At 39.5% G+C, this 17080-nt stretch overlaps 4 protein-coding genes across 4 annotated transcripts; 1 reads left to right on the top strand and 3 right to left on the bottom strand.

Moving 5' to 3' along the window:
* Positions 1-4145: 4145 nt before the first annotated feature.
* Positions 4146-6962, bottom strand: GO595_009593 (proline-rich extensin-like protein EPR1; the record flags this gene model as incomplete). The annotated part of the gene is made up of 2 exons (XM_067923296.1): positions 4146-5380; positions 6890-6962. 2 exons carry the CDS (start codon positions 6960-6962, stop codon positions 4146-4148), a joined length of 1308 nt encoding a protein of 435 aa, XP_067770595.1.
* Positions 6963-8800: 1838 nt separating this feature from the next.
* On the bottom strand, positions 8801-9517 carry GO595_009592 (14-3-3 protein; the record flags this gene model as incomplete). Its single annotated transcript, XM_067923295.1, has 1 exon — positions 8801-9517. The coding sequence occupies one exon, from the start codon at positions 9515-9517 to the stop codon at positions 8801-8803; it is 717 nt and encodes a 238-aa protein (XP_067770594.1).
* Positions 9518-9683: 166 nt separating this feature from the next.
* On the top strand, positions 9684-10856 carry GO595_009591 (CMGC family protein kinase; the record flags this gene model as incomplete). The annotated part of the gene is made up of 1 exon (XM_067923294.1): positions 9684-10856. The coding sequence occupies one exon, from the start codon at positions 9684-9686 to the stop codon at positions 10854-10856; it is 1173 nt and encodes a 390-aa protein (XP_067770593.1).
* A 54-nt stretch (positions 10857-10910) lies between these two features.
* Positions 10911-11525, bottom strand: GO595_009590 (EF hand family protein; the record flags this gene model as incomplete). The annotated part of the gene is made up of 1 exon (XM_067923293.1): positions 10911-11525. One exon carries the CDS (start codon positions 11523-11525, stop codon positions 10911-10913), a length of 615 nt encoding a protein of 204 aa, XP_067770592.1.
* Positions 11526-17080: the final 5555 nt, after the last annotated feature.

The following is a 17080-nucleotide window of genomic DNA, read 5'->3' as shown; positions in this document are numbered from 1 at the left end:
TGGTACTTGTGTGTGTGTGGTACTTGTGTGTGGGTGGTGCTTGTGTGTGGGTGGTGCTTGTGTGTGTGTGGTACTTGTGTGTGTGGTACTTGTGTGTGTGGTACTTGTGTGTGTGTGGTACTTGTGTGTGTGTGGTACTTGTGTGTGTGGTACTTGTGTGTGTGGTGCTTGTGTGTGTGTGGTACTTGTGTGTGTGGTACTTGTGTGTGTGTGGTACTTGTGTGTGTGTGGTACTTGTGTGTGTGGTACTTGTGTGTGTGTGGTACTTGTGTGTGTGGTACTTGTGTGTGTGTGGTACTTGTGTGTGGGTGGTACTTGTGTGTGGGTGGTGCTTTGTGTGTGTGTGGTACTTGTGTGTGTGGTACTTGTGTGTGTGGTGCTTGTGTGTGTGTGGTACTTGTGTGTGGGTGGTACTTGTGTGTGGGTGGTACTTGTGTGTGTGTGGTACTTGTGTGTGTGTGGTACTTGTGTGTGTGGTACTTGTGTGTGGGTGGTACTTGTGTGTGGGTGGTGCTTGTGTGTGGGTGGTACTTGTGTGTGGGTGGTACTTGTGTGTGGGTGGTACTTGTGTGTGGGTGGTACTTGTGTGTGGGTGGTACTTGTGTGTGGGTGGTGCTTGTGTGTGTGGTACTTGTGTGTGTGGTACTTGTGTGTGTGGTACTTGTGTGTGTGGTACTTGTGTGTGTGGTACTTGTGTGTGGGGTGCTTGTGTGTGTGTGGTGCTTGTGTGTGGGTGGTACTTGTGTGTGTGGTACTTGTGTGTGTGGTACTTGTGTGTGTGTGGTACTTGTGTGTGTGGTACTTGTGTGTGTGGTACTTGTGTGTGTGGTACTTGTGTGTGTGGTACTTGTGTGTGTGGTACTTGTGTGTGTGGTACTTGTGTGTGTGGTACTTGTGTGGGTGGTACTTGTGTGTGGGTGGTGCTTGTGTGTGGGTGGTGCTTGTGTGTGGGTGGTGCTTGTGTGTGGGTGGTGCTTGTGTGTGGGTGGTACTTGTGTGTGGGTGGTACGTGTGTGTGGGTGGTACTTGTGTGTGGGTGGTGCTTGTGTGTGGGTGGTGCTTGTGTGTGGGTGGTGCTTGTGTGTGGGTGGTGCTTGTGTGTGGGTGGTGCTTGTGTGTGGGTGGTACTTGTGTGTGGGTGGTGCTTGTGTGTGGGTGGTACTTGTGTGTGGGTGGTGCTTGTGTGGGTGGTACGTGTGTGTGGGTGGTGCTTGTGTGTGGGTGGTACGTGTGTGTGGGTGGTGCTTGTGTGTGTGGGTGGTGCTTGTGTGTGGGTGGTGCTTGTGTGTGGGTGGTACGTGTGTGTGGGTGGTGCTTGTGTGTGGGTGGTGCTTGTGTGTGTGGGTGGTACTTGTGTGTGGGTGGTGCTTGTGTGTGGGTGGTGCTTGTGTGTGGGTGGTGCTTGTGTGTGGGTGGTGCTTGTGTGTGGGTGGTGCTTGTGTGTGGGTGGTACTTGTGTGTGTGTGGGGTGGTACTTGTGTGTGGGTGGTGCGTGTGTGTGGGTGGTGCTTGTGTGGGTGGTACTTGTGTGTGGGTGGTGCTTGTGTGTGGGTGGTGCTTGTGTGTGGGTGGTGCTTGTGTGTGGGTGGTGCTTGTGTGTGGGTGGTGCTTGTGTGTGGGTGGTACTTGTGTGTGGGTGGTGCTTGTGTGTGGGTGGTACTTGTGTGTGGGTGGTACTTGTGTGTGTGGGTGGTGCTTGTGTGTGGGTGGTGCTTGTGTGTGGGTGGTGCTTGTGTGTGGGTGGTGCTTGTGTGTGGGTGGTGCTTGTGTGTGGGTGGTGCTTGTGTGTGGGTGGTACTTGTGTGTGGGTGGTACTTGTGTGTGTGGGTGGTGCTTGTGTGTGGGTGGTACGTGTGTGTGGGTGGTGCTTGTGTGTGGGTGGTGCTTGTGTGTGGGTGGTGCTTGTGTGTGGGTGGTGCTTGTGTGTGGGTGGTGCTTGTGTGTGGGTGGTGCTTGTGTGTGGGTGGTACGTGTGTGTGGGTGGTGCTTGTGTGTGGGTGGTGCTTGTGTGTGGGTGGTGCTTGTGTGTGGGTGGTGCTTGTGTGTGGGTGGTGCTTGTGTGTGGGTGGTGCTTGTGTGTGGGTGGTGCTTGTGTGGGTGGTGCTTGTGTGTGGGTGGTGCTTGTGTGTGGGTGGTGCTTGTGTGTGGGTGGTGCTTGTGTGTGGGTGGTGCTTGTGTGTGGGTGGGTACTTGTGTGTGGGTGGTGCTTGTGTGTGGGTGGTGCTTGTGTGTGGGTGGTGCTTGTGTGTGGGTGGTACTTGTGTGTGGGTGGTACTTGTGTGTGGGTGGTGCTTGTGTGTGGGTGGGTACTTGTGTGTGGGTGGTGCTTGTGTGTGGGTGGTGCTTGTGTGTGGGTGGTGCTTGTGTGTGGGTGGTGCTTGTGTGGGTGGTACTTGTGTGTGGGTGGTGCTTGTGTGTGGGTGGTGCGTGTGTGTGGGTGGTGCTTGTGTGTGTGGGTGGTGCTTGTGTGTGGGTGGTACTTGTGTGTGGGTGGTGCTTGTGTGTGGGTGGTGCTTGTGTGTGGGTGGTACTTGTGTGTGGGTGGTACGTGTGTGTGGGTGGTGCTTGTGTGTGGGTGGTGCTTGTGTGTGGGTGGTGCTTGTGTGTGTGGGTGGTGCTTGTGTGTGGGTGGTGCTTGTGTGGGTGGTACTTGTGTGTGTGGTACTTGTGTGTGTGGTACTTGTGTGTGTGGTACTTGTGTGTGTGGTACTTGTGTGGGTGGTACTTGTGTGTGGGTGGTGCTTGTGTGTGGGTGGTGCTTGTGTGTGGGTGGTGCTTGTGTGTGGGTGGTGCTTGTGTGTGGGTGGTGCTTGTGTGTGGGTGGTACGTGTGTGTGGGTGGTGCTTGTGTGTGTGGGTGGTGCTTGTGTGTGTGGGTGGTGCTTGTGTGTGGGTGGTGCTTGTGTGTGTGGGTGGTGCTTGTGTGTGGGTGGTGCGTGTGTGTGGGGGGTGCGTGTGTGGGTGGTACTTGTGTGTGGGTGGTGCTTGTGTGTGGGTGGTGCTTGTGTGGGTGGTGCTTGTGTGTGGGTGGTGCTTGTGTGTGGGTGGTACTTGTGTGTGGGTGGTGCTTGTGTGTGGGTGGTGCTTGTGTGTGGGTGGTGCTTGTGTGTGGGTGGTGCTTGTGTGTGGTGTGTGGGTGGTGCTTGTGTGTGGGTGGTACGTGTGTGTGGGTGGTGCTTGTGTGTGGGTGGGTGGTGCTTGTGTGTGGGTGGTACTTGTGTGTGGGTGGTGCTTGTGTGTGGGTGGTGCTTGTGTGTGGGTGGTACTTGTGTGTGGGTGGTGCTTGTGTGTGGGTGGTACTTGTGTGTGGGTGGTGCTTGTGTGTGGGTGGTGCTTGTGTGTGGGTGGTACTTGTGTGTGGGTGGTGCTTGTGTGTGGGTGGTGCTTGTGTGTGGGTGGTGCTTGTGTGTGGGTGGTGCTTGTGTGTGGGTGGTACTTGTGTGTGGGTGGTACTTGTGTGTGGGTGGTGCTTGTGTGTGGGTGGTGCTTGTGTGTGGGTGGTACTTGTGTGTGGGTGGTGCTTGTGTGTGGGTGGTGCTTGTGTGTGGGGTGGTACTTGTGTGTGGGTGGTGCTTGTGTGTGGGTGGTGCTTGTGTGTGGGTGGTACTTGTGTGTGGGTGGTGCTTGTGTGTGGGTGGTACGTGTGTGTGGGTGGTGCTTGTGTGTGGGTGGTGCTTGTGTGTGGGTGGTACTTGTGTGTGGGTGGTGCTTGTGTGGGTGGTGCTTGTGTGTGGGTGGTGCTTGTGTGTGGGTGGTGCTTGTGTGTGTGGGTGGTACGTGTGTGTGGGTGGTGCTTGTGTGTGGGTGGTACGTGTGTGTGGGTGGTGCTTGTGTGTGTGTGGTGCTTGTGTGTGGGTGGTGCTTGTGTGTGGGTGGTGCTTGTGTGTGGGTGGTGCTTGTGTGTGGGTGGTGCTTGTGTGTGGGTGGGTGCTTGTGTGTGGGTGGTGCGTGTGTGTGGGTGGTGCTTGTGTGTGGGTGGTGCTTGTGTGTGGGTGGTGCTTGTGTGTGGGTGGTACTTGTGTGTGGGTGGTACTTGTGTGTGGGTGGTGCTTGTGTGTGGGTGGTGCTTGTGTGGGTGGTGCTTGTGTGTGGGTGGTGCTTGTGTGTGGGTGGTGGGTGTGTGTGGGTGTGGGGTGTGTGTGGGTGTTACTTGTGTGTGGGTGGTACTTGTGTGTGGGTGGTGCTTGTGTGTGGGTGGTGCTTGTGTGTGGGTGGTGCTGTGTGTGTGTGTGTGGGTGGTGCTTGTGTGTGGGTGGTGCTTGTGTGTGGGTGGTACTTGTGTGTGGGTGGTGCTTGTGTGTGGGTGGTACTTGTGTGTGGGTGGTACGTGTGTGTGGGTGGTGCTTGTGTGTGGGTGGTACTTGTGTGTGGGTGGTACGTGTGTGTGGGTGGTACTTGTGTGTGGGTGGTACTTGTGTGTGGGTGGTACGTGTGTGTGGGTGGTGCTTGTGTGTGGGTGGTGCTTGTGTGTGGGTGGTACTTGTGTGTGGGTGGTGCTTGTGTGTGGGTGGTGCTTGTGTGTGGGTGGTGCTTGTGTGTGGGTGGGTGGTACGTGTGGGGTGGGTGGTACTGTGTGGGTGGGTGGTACTGTGTGGGTGGGTGGTACTGTGTGGGTGGGTGGTACTGTGTGGGTGGGTGGTACTTGTGTGTGGGTGGTACTTGTGTGTGTGGTACTTGTGTGTGTGGTACTTGTGTGTGTGGTACTTGTGTGTGTGGTACTTGTGTGTGTGGTACGTGTGTGGGTGGTACTTGTGTGTGTGTGGTACTTGTGTGTGTGTGGTGCTTGTGTGTGGGTGGTACTTGTGTGTGGGTGGTGCTTGTGTGTGGGTGGTGCTTGTGTGTGGGTGGTGCTTGTGTGTGGGTGGTGCTTGTGTGTGGGTGGTGCTTGTGTGTGGGTGGGTGGTACGTGTGGGTGGGTGGTACGTGTGTGGGTGGGTGGTACTGTGTGGGTGGGTGGTGCTTGTGTGTGGGTGGTGCTTGTGTGTGGGTGGTGCTTGTGTGTGGGTGGTGCTTGTGTGTGGGTGGTGCTTGTGTGTGGGTGGTGCTTGTGTGGGTGGTACTTGTGTGTGTGGTGCTTGTGTGTGGGTGGTGCTTGTGTGGGTGGTGCTTGTGTGTGGGTGGTGCTTGTGTGTGGGTGGTGCTTGTGTGTGGGTGGTACTTGTGTGTGGGTGGTGCTTGTGTGTGTAGGTGGTGCTTGTGTGTGTGGGTGGTGCTTGTGTGTGTGGGTGGTGCTTGTGTGTGTGGGTGGTGCTTGTGTGTGTGGGTGGTACGTGTGTGTGGGTGGTACGTGTGTGTGGGTGGTACGTGTGTGGGTGGTACGTGTGGTGGTGGGTGGTACGTGTGTGGGGGGTAAGTGTTACTTGTGTGGGGGGTAAGTGTTACTTGTGTGGGTGGGTGTTACTTGTGTGTGTGGGTGGTGCTTGTGTGTGGGTGGTACGTGTGTGGGTGGTACGTGTGGTGGTGGGTGGTACGTGTGTGGGGGGTAAGTGTGGTGGTGGGTGGTACGTGTGTGGGGGATAAGTGTGGTGGTGGGTGGTACGTGTGTGGGGGGTAAGTGTTACTTGTGTGGGGGGTAAGTGTTACTTGTGTGGGGGGTAAGTGTTACTTGTGTGGGGGGTAGGTGTTACTTGTGTGGGGGGTTACTTGTGTGGGGTGGGTGGTGCTTGTGTGTGTGGGTGGTGCTTGTGTGTGTGGGTGGTGCTTGTGTGTGTGGGTGGTACGTGTGTGTGTGGGTGGTACGTGTGTGTGTGGGTGGTACGTGTGTGGGTGGTACGTGTGGTGGTGGGTGGTACGTGTGTGGGGGGTAAGTGTTACTTGTGTGGGGGGTAAGTGTTACTTGTGTGGGGGGTAAGTGTTACTTGTGTGGGGGGTAAGTGTTACTTGTGTGGGGGGTAAGTGTTACTTGTGTGGGTGGGTGGTACTGTGTGGGTGGGTGGTACTGTGTGGGTGGGTGGTACTGTGTGGGTGGGTGGTACGTGTGTGTGGGTGGTACGTGTGTGGGTGGTACGTGTGTGGGGGGTAAGTGTTACTTGTGTGGGGGGTAAGTGTTACTTGTGTGGGGGGTAAGTGTTACTTGTGTGGGGGGTAAGTGTTACTTGTGTGGGGGGTAAGTGTTACTTGTGTGGGGGGTAAGTGTTACTTGTGTGGGGGGTAAGTGTTACTTGTGTGGGTGGGTGGTACTGTGTGGGTGGGTGGTACTGTGTGGGTGGGTGGTACTGTGTGGGTGGGTGGTACTGTGTGGGTGGGTGGTACGTGTGTGTGGGTGGTACGTGTGTGGGTGGTACGTGTGGTGGTGGGTGGTACGTGTGGTGGTGGGTGGTACGTGTGTGGGGGGTAAGTGTTACTTGTGTGGGGGGTAAGTGTTACTTGTGTGGGGGGTAAGTGTTACTTGTGTGGGGGGTAAGTGTTACTTGTGTGGGTGGGTGGTACGTGTGTGGGTGGGTGGTACGTGTGTGGGTGGGTGGTACGTGTGTGGGTGGGTGGTACGTGTGTGGTTGGTGTGGGGACAAAATGGGTGAATGGTTCACAAAGGTTATATTCTAACCAATAAAATGAAAATTTTAAAATGCGAATAAGCATCAAACTCACATTAATCATCTAACCTCATCTCATGTAATTTTCAATCATTTGGAATAATTAAAAAATATTAAGAAGATATGAGAAAAAAATATACATGAATTTTAATCAGTCAAAAACCAATAAGTTTCCTAAAGCTTCAAAATGACTTTAAAAAATAATTACAATATTTAAACATATCATTTGAGCACAGTAAGAAACACTATACTAATTAAATAAAAATCGAAATATTATTTCTTTTATTGAGTGAAATAGGAGGGGGTCATGACTTGAACACTATATAAAAAAAAAAAAAAATATTTATTTATTTATACATCCGGACTTCATCCAAGGTTGAAGTGTTTGAGCTGCTTTATGGACAGCTTGCTCAATTTGTTCTGTTGTCATGTGTTTATTGCATGCCTTCATTGTATAACAATATGATATACAAAACTGTGAGGGTAATCCATATGTGTGTACAACAATGGGCTTCTTTTTTGTTTTATGAATGGACAATTTTTGTTCACTCTTTGTAATAGGTATGTTTTCCTTATTTAATATTGTTTCAGTTACTTTGTTATCTTTTGTATTTGTTTCAGTTACTTTGTTATCTTTTGTGTTTGTTTCAGTTACTTTGTTGTCTTTTGTATTTGTTTCATTTACTTTGTTGTTTTTTGTATTTGTTTCATTTACTTTGTTGTCTTTTGTATTTGTTTCATTTACTTTGTTGTTTTTTGTATTTGTTTCAGTTACTTTGTTGTCTTTTGTATTTGTTTCATTTACTTTGTTGTTTTTTGTATTTGTTTCATTTACTTTGTTGTTTTTTGTATTTGTTTCAGTTACTTTGTTGTCTTTTGTATTTGTTTCATTTACTTTGTTGTTTTTTGTATTTGTTTCATTTACTTTGTTGTTTTTTGTATTTGTTTCATTTACTTTGTTGTCTTTTGTATTTGTTTCAGTTACTTTGTTGTCTTTTGTATTTGTTTCAGTTACTTTGTTGTTTTTTGCGTTTGTTTCATTTACTTTGTTGTTTTTTGTATTTGTTTCAGTTACTTTGTTATCTGTTACTGTTTCATTTACTTTGTTGTTTTTTGTATTTGTTTCAGTTACTTTGTTATCTTTTGTGTTTGTTTCAGTTACTTTGTTATCTTTTGTGTTTGTTTCAGTTACTTTGTTATCTGTTACTGTTTCATTTACTTTGTTGTTTTTTGTATTTGTTTCAGTTACTTTGTTATCTGTTACTGTTTCATTTACTTTGTTGTTTTTTGTATTTGTTTCAGTTACTTTGTTATCTTTTGTGTTTGTTTCAGTTACTTTGTTATCTTTTGTGTTTGTTTCAGTTACTTTGTTATCTGTTACTGTTTCATTTACTTTGTTATTTTTTGTATTTGTTTCAGTTACTTTGTTATCTGTTACTGTTTCATTTACTTTGTTATTTTTTGTATTTGTTTCAGTTACTTTGTTATCTGTTACTGTTTCATTTACTTTGTTGTTTTTTGTATTTGTTTCATTTACTTTGTTATCTGTTACTGTTTCATTTACTTTGTTGTTTTTTGTATTTGTTTCATTTACTTTGTTATCTTTTGTATTTGTTTCAGTTACTTTGTTGTCTTTTGTGTTTGTTTCAGTTACTTTGTTATCTTTTGTATTTGTTTCAGTTACTTTGTTATCTTTTGCATTTGTTTCATTTACTTTGTTATCTTTTTTAGATGAACTTCCCCATCCCGATTTAGGGGTATTATTCTGTGATCCAATTGAGGTGGAATTTTTAGATTTATTTGATTGATTAGTATTTTGCCAACTATTTGTAGGGAAATTCCCCCGCTCATCCAACCATTGTTTTGGTTCAGGGGGTACTCCCCAAGTATTTGTTCCAGAAGATGATGGGTCAAAACCTCCCCAAATATTTGTCCCAGAAGATGATAGGTCAGAACCTCCCCAAATATTTGTCCCAGAAGATGATGGGTCAGAACCTCCCAAAAAATTTGTTCCAGAAGATAGTGGATCAGAACCTCCCCAACTCATTTTTGCCACAATCGAACGTTTAAAAATTGTTGCATTGGCAAAGTAAAAAGGAATTTGATTTCTTAAAATGGTTTTATCCTTCAGGGTTACTATTTTCTTTTCATATGCTAACAATATCTATTTTCTTTGCTTATAATCATAAAAAATAATATAAATTTAAAATATCATTGTTTTTTTATTTTTCACAATTTGTATATCTCATTTGATGTTTCAAAATGAATTTATTCATCATCACCCTCATCACTTGATTGCAATGACATATCCCAGTACTCAAGATTTTTTTGCATAACATTAATCACATCTATTGTTTCGAGTTGTGTTCCCTTACTTAAGGTTGTAGTATCCTTTTCAACATCAGAGAGCGCTGTTTTCACTAATTCGATTGCTTTTTCGCGATTATGACAATGTTCATATAGAAAAACTGAGTAATTAAGAATTGATCCAAGACGAACCGGATGAGAGAATGGTAAGTTTGCTGATGATATCTCAATGGCTTTATTGTATTCAGTTTCAGCAGATTGAAGATAAGAACTTTCTTTTGTTTGGGAAAATTCATACATGTATCTGTAAAGATCCCCAGCCATCTTATAATAAAACGCTTTTGCTACCAAATCATCAGAGCTTGGTAAGAGTGTATCATTTATAATTGAGAGTGCCTCATTACATTGAATATTTAATTCATTTAAAGATTTATCAAAATAACGTTGAACAACTGCCATTTGTTCAGGTGCTCCTTTGTTTCCAAGATCATCTGAAAGTATACGAAGTGTATTTCTAGTTTGGTCTATTGCATCTTTATATATTAAACCGAAAATTGCCCTTTCCTTTTTATTAAGATTTGACTTTTGTGAAATGAATTCTTTAAGGTAAGAGAGTGATTCTTCATAACGAGAAATATCATGTTGAACATTTGCATAAAAAAGCAAATCACTTGCCATTCGAAAAAAGTGTCAGTATTTTCAAAACATCAGAAAGTGTTATGGGGCACCCTGGCATAAGAAGAGAATTGCCAGAAATGTTCAGACAAAAACTGCTTCTATCGTGCACTTTTGAAATAAACAGACACCGATTGAAAAAAAAACGTTATTTTGCACAAACAAAAAAATGAATCGTTTTGAGGAAATAGAAACAATAGGTGATGGTGCTTTTGGCATTGTCACCAAATGTCGAGATAAGCAAACAGGTGAATTAGTTGCAATTAAGAAGATGAAACAAAAATATTCTTCTTTTGAAGAATGTCTTCAATTAAAAGAAGTCAAAAGCTTACGTCGAATGAAACATGAAAATGTTATTCGACTTCTTCAAGTTTTCAGAGAAAATGGTTATTTATATTTAGTCTTTGAATTAGGAGAAAAATCATTACTTCGCACTATTAATGAAAAGGGAAGTTATACAGAACCTGAAGTTAAGTCAATTATGAAACAAATTTTCTCTGGGCTTGCTTATATCCATCGGCAAGGATTCTTTCATCGTGACATTAAACCTGACAATCTTCTCTGGAAAGGCGATAAATTAAAAATTGCTGACTTTGGGCTTGCACGTGAAATTCGTAGCATGCCACCATATACGGAATATGTTTCGACAAGATGGTATCGAGCACCTGAGATCATACTAAAATCGCCCAATTACAACTCTCCTGTTGATATTTGGGCAGCTGGAGTAATTATGGCTGAGCTATATACAGGAAAACCATTATTTCCTGGAATCTCAGAACAAGATCAATTATACAAAACGATTGCTATTTTAGGATCTCCAAATTCCAAAAATTGGCCTGATGGCATTCGACTCGCAAATAAACATGGTGTTAGATTTAACCCCACTCCATCTGTTAATTTAGCAACTATAATTCCAAACGCATCAAAAAATGCAATAAATCTCCTTCAGCAGTTACTTCAGTATGACCCCTCAAAGAGGCCAAGTGCTTCTCAAGCATTACAACATCCATTTTTCCAAGTAGAACCAGATCCACCACCAGTCACATCTACCACAATAAATAATGAATCGGACTTGAATACTCAATTAGAAAATTCAAAAGAGCCATCGCTTGAAACATTACTTAATCAGATCATGACATCACCCTCAAATAATCATAAAAATAAGAAAGGGTTAAATGCCAAAGAAAAACCATTAAAAGCAATTTCTTATAAGGAAAATATATTGAAGAATATGAATCAATTTGAAGAACAGTTCTCTGATAAGAAACCTCAAAATAGATTTAAACTTTCTGGTCCAACATCACAATTTAGTGATGATATTGATTTTGACTCTTTACTATGATTGTTATTCTTTTCCATGTAATAAATAATTTGTAAGATATTTTCTTTATATTGTTTAGGATTCAGAAATTAGTGCTGCAACATCAATTTCAAAGATATCTAGAACATTTGGCGCTTTCTTCATTAATTCTAAAAATTCGTCTTCGGTTAGTTCTCCTGTTCCATCTTTATCATATTCTTCAAAAACATCTGCTATTAATTTGTCCAAATGTTCATCATCCATACTCATTAGTTGATTATTTTCTAAAGATATTTCGACCATAGAACGAATTTCTTCTTTAGAAATTGTACCACTTCCATCACTATCATAAGCTCTGAAGCAAAGATGGGCTTTTTCTTCTATAGGAGCCTCTGGCAAGAAGTTATTAAGACCTGTGATAAATTCATTGAAATCTAATGTTCCATTTCCATCAGAATCAAGCATTTTATACATAATTTTCCCAATTTTTTCGTTAGGTATTTTCATCTTAGTTATAAACTCTTCCTCATCAATTCTTCCATCTCCACCAAGGTCTTCTGTACCTGCTAATTCACGGTATTTATTGACTAAATGAATGATTTCTTGAGAAGTAAATTTAATCCCTTGTTCGTGTAATTTTTTTAGGTATTCTGGATTGATATTTCCATCAAGAACAGATTCTGAGTTAGAATTAGATTCTGAGTTCCCCATTTCTTGATTTTTCTAGATTGACAACCTTACATCCGTTTTTTCAATCGACTTCGGAATTTTTGAATTATTTTTTGGCGATAGTTGTCAATTTTATCACTTTCTTCACAAAAGTATTTGATCGCACTTCTTCCCAATCCCAAAATAAAACACTCAAACGCCCCAGAGGAACGACCAAATGGTTCAAATATTTCAATAATTTATATCAAAACCGCAAACATGAGAAATGAACGTTTAGAAATTGATCTTTCTGTTTGTTTTAATCGGTCGAAATATTTGTGGGTGAAAGCTCATTACTTTTTTAATATAAAAACATACGATTGCACTATTTTTTCATAAGACCAAAGATTGTTGTTTCAATTTATTTGTTTTTTTGGAAACACTTTTTAAAATGACTTCCAAGAAAATGATCATTGCACCTTATGTTAGAGAGTGTTTGTTAGATAACCTTGAAGACCGGATAAAGGTATCAAACACTGCACATGATTATTGTAAAAACATTGAACATCTAAATATTTCAAATCATGTTGGAGCTTGTGTTGCTCTTTCACTTTATAGATATAATCTTGAAACAAAACAACGTCTTTTAAAAATCTCGGAGATGTCTGGTCTCACGTATAATGGGTTAATTTCAAAAGTTTCACAGATAAGAAAATCATTAACATTTCAAGATTCTCCATCTTTTCAACAATTAGTCACAGAATGTAATCTTCCATTACATTTTGTAAATGATTCACAGCAAATTTATGAAGAAATTAAAGATATGTTTCCAAATAGTAAGCTTGATCATCCAGCTACTTATGCCTCAATAATTGTAATCATTGCTGATGTTGAAGGAATTGAACGGCAACCAATCCTTAATATTTTGTCTCGGATAACATCCACTGAAATAACAGAAATACTTTCATCTGAAATTTTGGTTCGAACTTTGCTTAGAGAAAAAAACGGAAGTTTAAAAAAAAGAAAAAAGAAAAAGAAAAGAGAATGTAGTGAAGATGTAAAAACTCTTGCAAAACAGGAAATTGAAGAAATTTCTAAGAGTAACAATCAAAAAAAGAAAAAAGTACAAACGCTTCTAAACTTTCCTGTGATTCCAAGAAAGGATGTTTGATAATTTATCTAATGGAAATTTTTAACGTTTTGGGGTGCCCTTCACCATAGTGAGAATTTAAAAATTTCTCAACCAAAGCAAACTATGGAATCTTCAGAAAAACCTTTTGAGCAACAATTTGATTACCACCTACAAAATGTTAATGTGGTTCCACTAGCTTTGGAACCAGAAGGTTCATTAATTATTCATCTTCCTGATATTACTAAATTTGAAGTTGAATATAATCACCTTGAAACAGTAAATGATCTTCGCGACAAAATTCAAGAAAAGATACATCCACTTAAAGTAAATGAATTTTATTTGATTTCGAAAAATGGTTCCATTGATGGTAATTCTACTTTGGACACCTACTACCTAACACCAGGATCAAACATTTTATTGGTTCGCAAAGGAATCAAAGATAGACAAAATATCTCAAGAAGAAATTTTTGGGTTAAATCAAGAGAGTTACGTTCAAGAGGAAAAATCCGAAATTCCTTGAACCCTTCAACAAAAACTTATCGAAGGCACAAAATTACGCCATACAAAAAAAACGAAACTGATTCACATTTTGAAATGAAAAGCAACATCATTCACTCCAGCTCATACGATCCTAAATATGTCCACCAAACATTCTAAGAACTATACCTGTGATGTTTTTTTCACATATGTTTAGATTTAATAAATTGTTTTTATAATGGGCAAAAATATCAATTTTAAAGAACCATAAATCGATGATTATTTCTTTATGAATTTTAAACATTTGCATTCAATTATAAGTCAAATAAATATATTATATAAAGTGGTTGCAGAAAGGTTTCTCAACGATAGAATCGAATGAAAAATCATCGGATTTATATTCAAAAACTGAGGTGTTTGGGAAACCTTTCTGCAACCACTTTACTTAATAAATAAAATGTATTTAAAGAAATTTTTAAATCTTTTGATACCCAAATGACAAAATTAAGAAATATTTGTATATAAAACAAGTATCCCCGAAGTACAACAGTACTTAAAGTTGTTCTTAAGAATTTAAAGATGAAGCAAAACGATGACAATGATAATTATTTCATGAAACTTTATATGAAAGATATTTTTTTTAATAAATTTGTATAATTCTATAATTATAATATTTTCATATAAGTTGTTGTATTCAATAATTTTTTAAAATATAAAATATTATTAATTACATATTTATACAGTTCGTATCTAAAATGATCAAACCACTGATTTCCCAAACATACTCAATTCACATGCCGATCAAATTACATTAAAGGATATCGTATGAGTAAAGCTCACAATCGAGTGACTAACCGAAAACTTAATATTATTTACATATTAATCGACTAATTCCACGTATTTGATTATTTCACCTGACAAGAAATCGTCAGCGAGTTTTTCATACTTTTCCTCAGACAAGAACAGTTCGAAACCATTTACGAATCCTATCCCTTCGTTACCCAAGAAATCCAAATACACCGAAGGCACCTTAAACAACGATGGGAAAAATTTCTCCATCAATATATTAATTTGGGAATGTTTTGAGTTTAAGTTCATTAACAGAATGAAATCGTCTTTCGAATTATTCATGTATTCGAATATTTTTCTTTCTTCCAAAACTTTTCCATCCAATAAACTCAAGAAGTATCTTACTTCAGACGTAGAAATTTGTTCATCCAAATTAAAAGGTTCAGCGCCGAATCGCAAATAATTTTTCGGTAATTTTGTTAAAGTAAATGGTATCATATCATATTCATTTTTATCCCAAATAACATTATAATATAAACAAAGTTGTTCATTTGAAAGTAGTTCATCCCAATCTATATATTGTGCATGCCCAATTCCTAATACGAAATATTCCGTAATACGAACTCTTCTTAAGAAAAGTTGTAACTTTTCTCCTTTTAATGTTCTCGTATATTTTCGTGCTATTTCTTTTATTTCTTTCTCTGGCACTTTACTTGTTATTAAATCCGATATGAAATATTGGAATTGTGATATTTGACTGCTCATTTTTGTACCCATTTGATATAAAACGCGTAAATTTAGAAATAAGTTCCGTGCAAGAAGAAAATATTTATCTGGATCAAGTGCTGAAGGATTTGCACGTGATCTTACTTCATATATTACTAATAAACTACTTAACCCTAATACTATATGACCCATTTCTTCATCTGCTGCTAAAGTTTTCCCAAATGCACTAACAATATTTAATACTTTTGGTTGAGTCAAATCGTTTATATCATCAAGTTTTGGTAAATAACAATTTTTAAGTATTCGATCAATTGGACATATACCACCACGGCATGTATGATGTAATAAATGCTTACAAATATTAAAACAAATTACTCTATCTACAAATGTATAATCATATCTAACTGGGACACTAGATAAATATATAAACATTGGATAACAAAGTATTTCATCTTCTATTTGTACATTACATACTGAACATACTTCACAAGAATTTTCTTTAATGTTACTTTCATTAATTGTAACATTACCTTTTTCAAATTGTTGAATTTTGTTATTAAAGTTTCGCATTATTGATGCACGTAAATCAGATGCTCGACTACTTCTTGTTTTAGTTTCATTTTGTGTTTTATCTTCTTTATCGACATATGATATATCCATTTCTTTAAGGACATTAAGTCCTAATTTTCCTAATGAAGCAACCAAATCTACAATTGATTGTGGAGAATTACTTATGAATATGAATTTTTGTTTTATTGCAGATTCGAATTCTGTTGGCATATCTTCTGTAAGTTGTTCTAAATTACTTACGATTATTGGTTTTTCATCAATTTCAATTTTCTTAGTTTTATCACGTAATTTCGATGCTATTAATAATAAATTTAATACAAGTTGATTTGTTTCTTGCGAATTATTTTGCATCAATATATAATATTCAATAGCAAGTAACGTAGGTGTGAAAAGATATGAATGAAGATCTAAACCAAAAGGTTCTTCTTCAAATGGTTTAAATGGCATTAAATTATTTGGAAACTTTGCAATGTATTTAGTATATTTCGAAAGTGTTTTATTTGAAAAATCAAGTGGAGAAATAGGATTCCATAATTCATGTGACTTTAATTTAAAAAGAATTCCATTTGTAGAAGGTGATGATGTTGTTATCTCAGATAACATTTCCTTTAGTTCATTATTTTCTTGAATTGTTAAACGACGTATAATTTTTTCTAATGATTGAAAAGGTTTTTGTTTAAATAAAAGTTTCGAAATTATTTTTTGTTGTGTTATTTCACGTTGGCGATTATTAATATAAAGTCTATCAGTAATTAATGTTGAAACTAAATGTATAAATATAAAGAAAAGTAAGTCAAATTTTGGAGGAAAATCAAAAATTCCAATAGTGCGAGCAATATTATTTAAAAACAATTCTTTATCAGTTGTATATCCCATACACATTTGTAATGTAACGAAAAGTTGTGAAAATTCATTTCCAAGAAGACGCATTAAAGCAATGAAAAATTTTAATCCGAAATTATTGACAATTAATCTATGAGAATTAAAGTAAAGAGAAGAAAGAAGACGTTGTACATTCAATGAAGCAAGAATTAAAAAGTTATCAACATCATTAATTGTATTTTTTAATATTGTCAATGCATTATCACCTTGTTGATGAAGAAGAGTTCCAAGAAATGTCGAAGGAGAGAAAAATAATGAAATTCAAATTTGACAAAAGTTAAACAGTGATTGCGCAGGTTTATTTCTATATACTTTCTTTAAATATGTTTCTATTCTAAGTAATACTTTTGTTATATCTAAATTTTTACATTTTTCAAGTGAATCAAAGAAAGTTGTCATATATAAATTATATGATATATATGGATAGAAATCATTTTCATCTGTTTTTTGATGTATGTTTGTAAATAAATCCGAATTTTCATTAAGTAATATTCCAGTAAATCCTTCAATGAATTTTTGGCGAACTGAATCGTAACTTTGATCAGTTTTTTCAAATATTCGACCTAATCCAGTGATAGTTGATTCTGTTGAAGATATTTCACATTTTAGAAGATCATTTCGTTTAACAAAAGATAATTGTTCATTTTGAATTGTAGAAATAAGATCGAGATAAAACGAACACCAATCAAATTGATCTAAATCAATGCATGCGAATATTTCGTCACCTGTAAATGAATGAAATGTAAATTCCATGAATGAATTTAAGTTCTTATATGAATCTTTTTTCGCTTTCATTAAACGAAAGATTGTCTTAACAATGTTGTTGTATGTATCAAAACATGCTTCAGCATACTTTAACTTGAAAATTGAGTCATTTATACAGCTACCAAACAAGTGAAGTATTGATCGAACTCCATCTGGGGTGGAACTTACTCCTGATTCAATGAGATCATGAATAATGGTGCCTTGTGTAAGAAAGGTGACTATGTACCGTCGATAAGAATCTCCAATTTCGCAAAATTGAATAAGCCAATCAATTAAT

This window comes from Histomonas meleagridis (genome assembly GCF_020186115.1).
Source record: "Histomonas meleagridis strain 2922-C6/04-10x chromosome Unknown contig_9, whole genome shotgun sequence".
NCBI classification, from domain to species: Eukaryota; Parabasalia; order Tritrichomonadida; family Dientamoebidae; genus Histomonas; species Histomonas meleagridis.
This window is presented reverse-complemented; position numbering and strand designations above follow the sequence as displayed.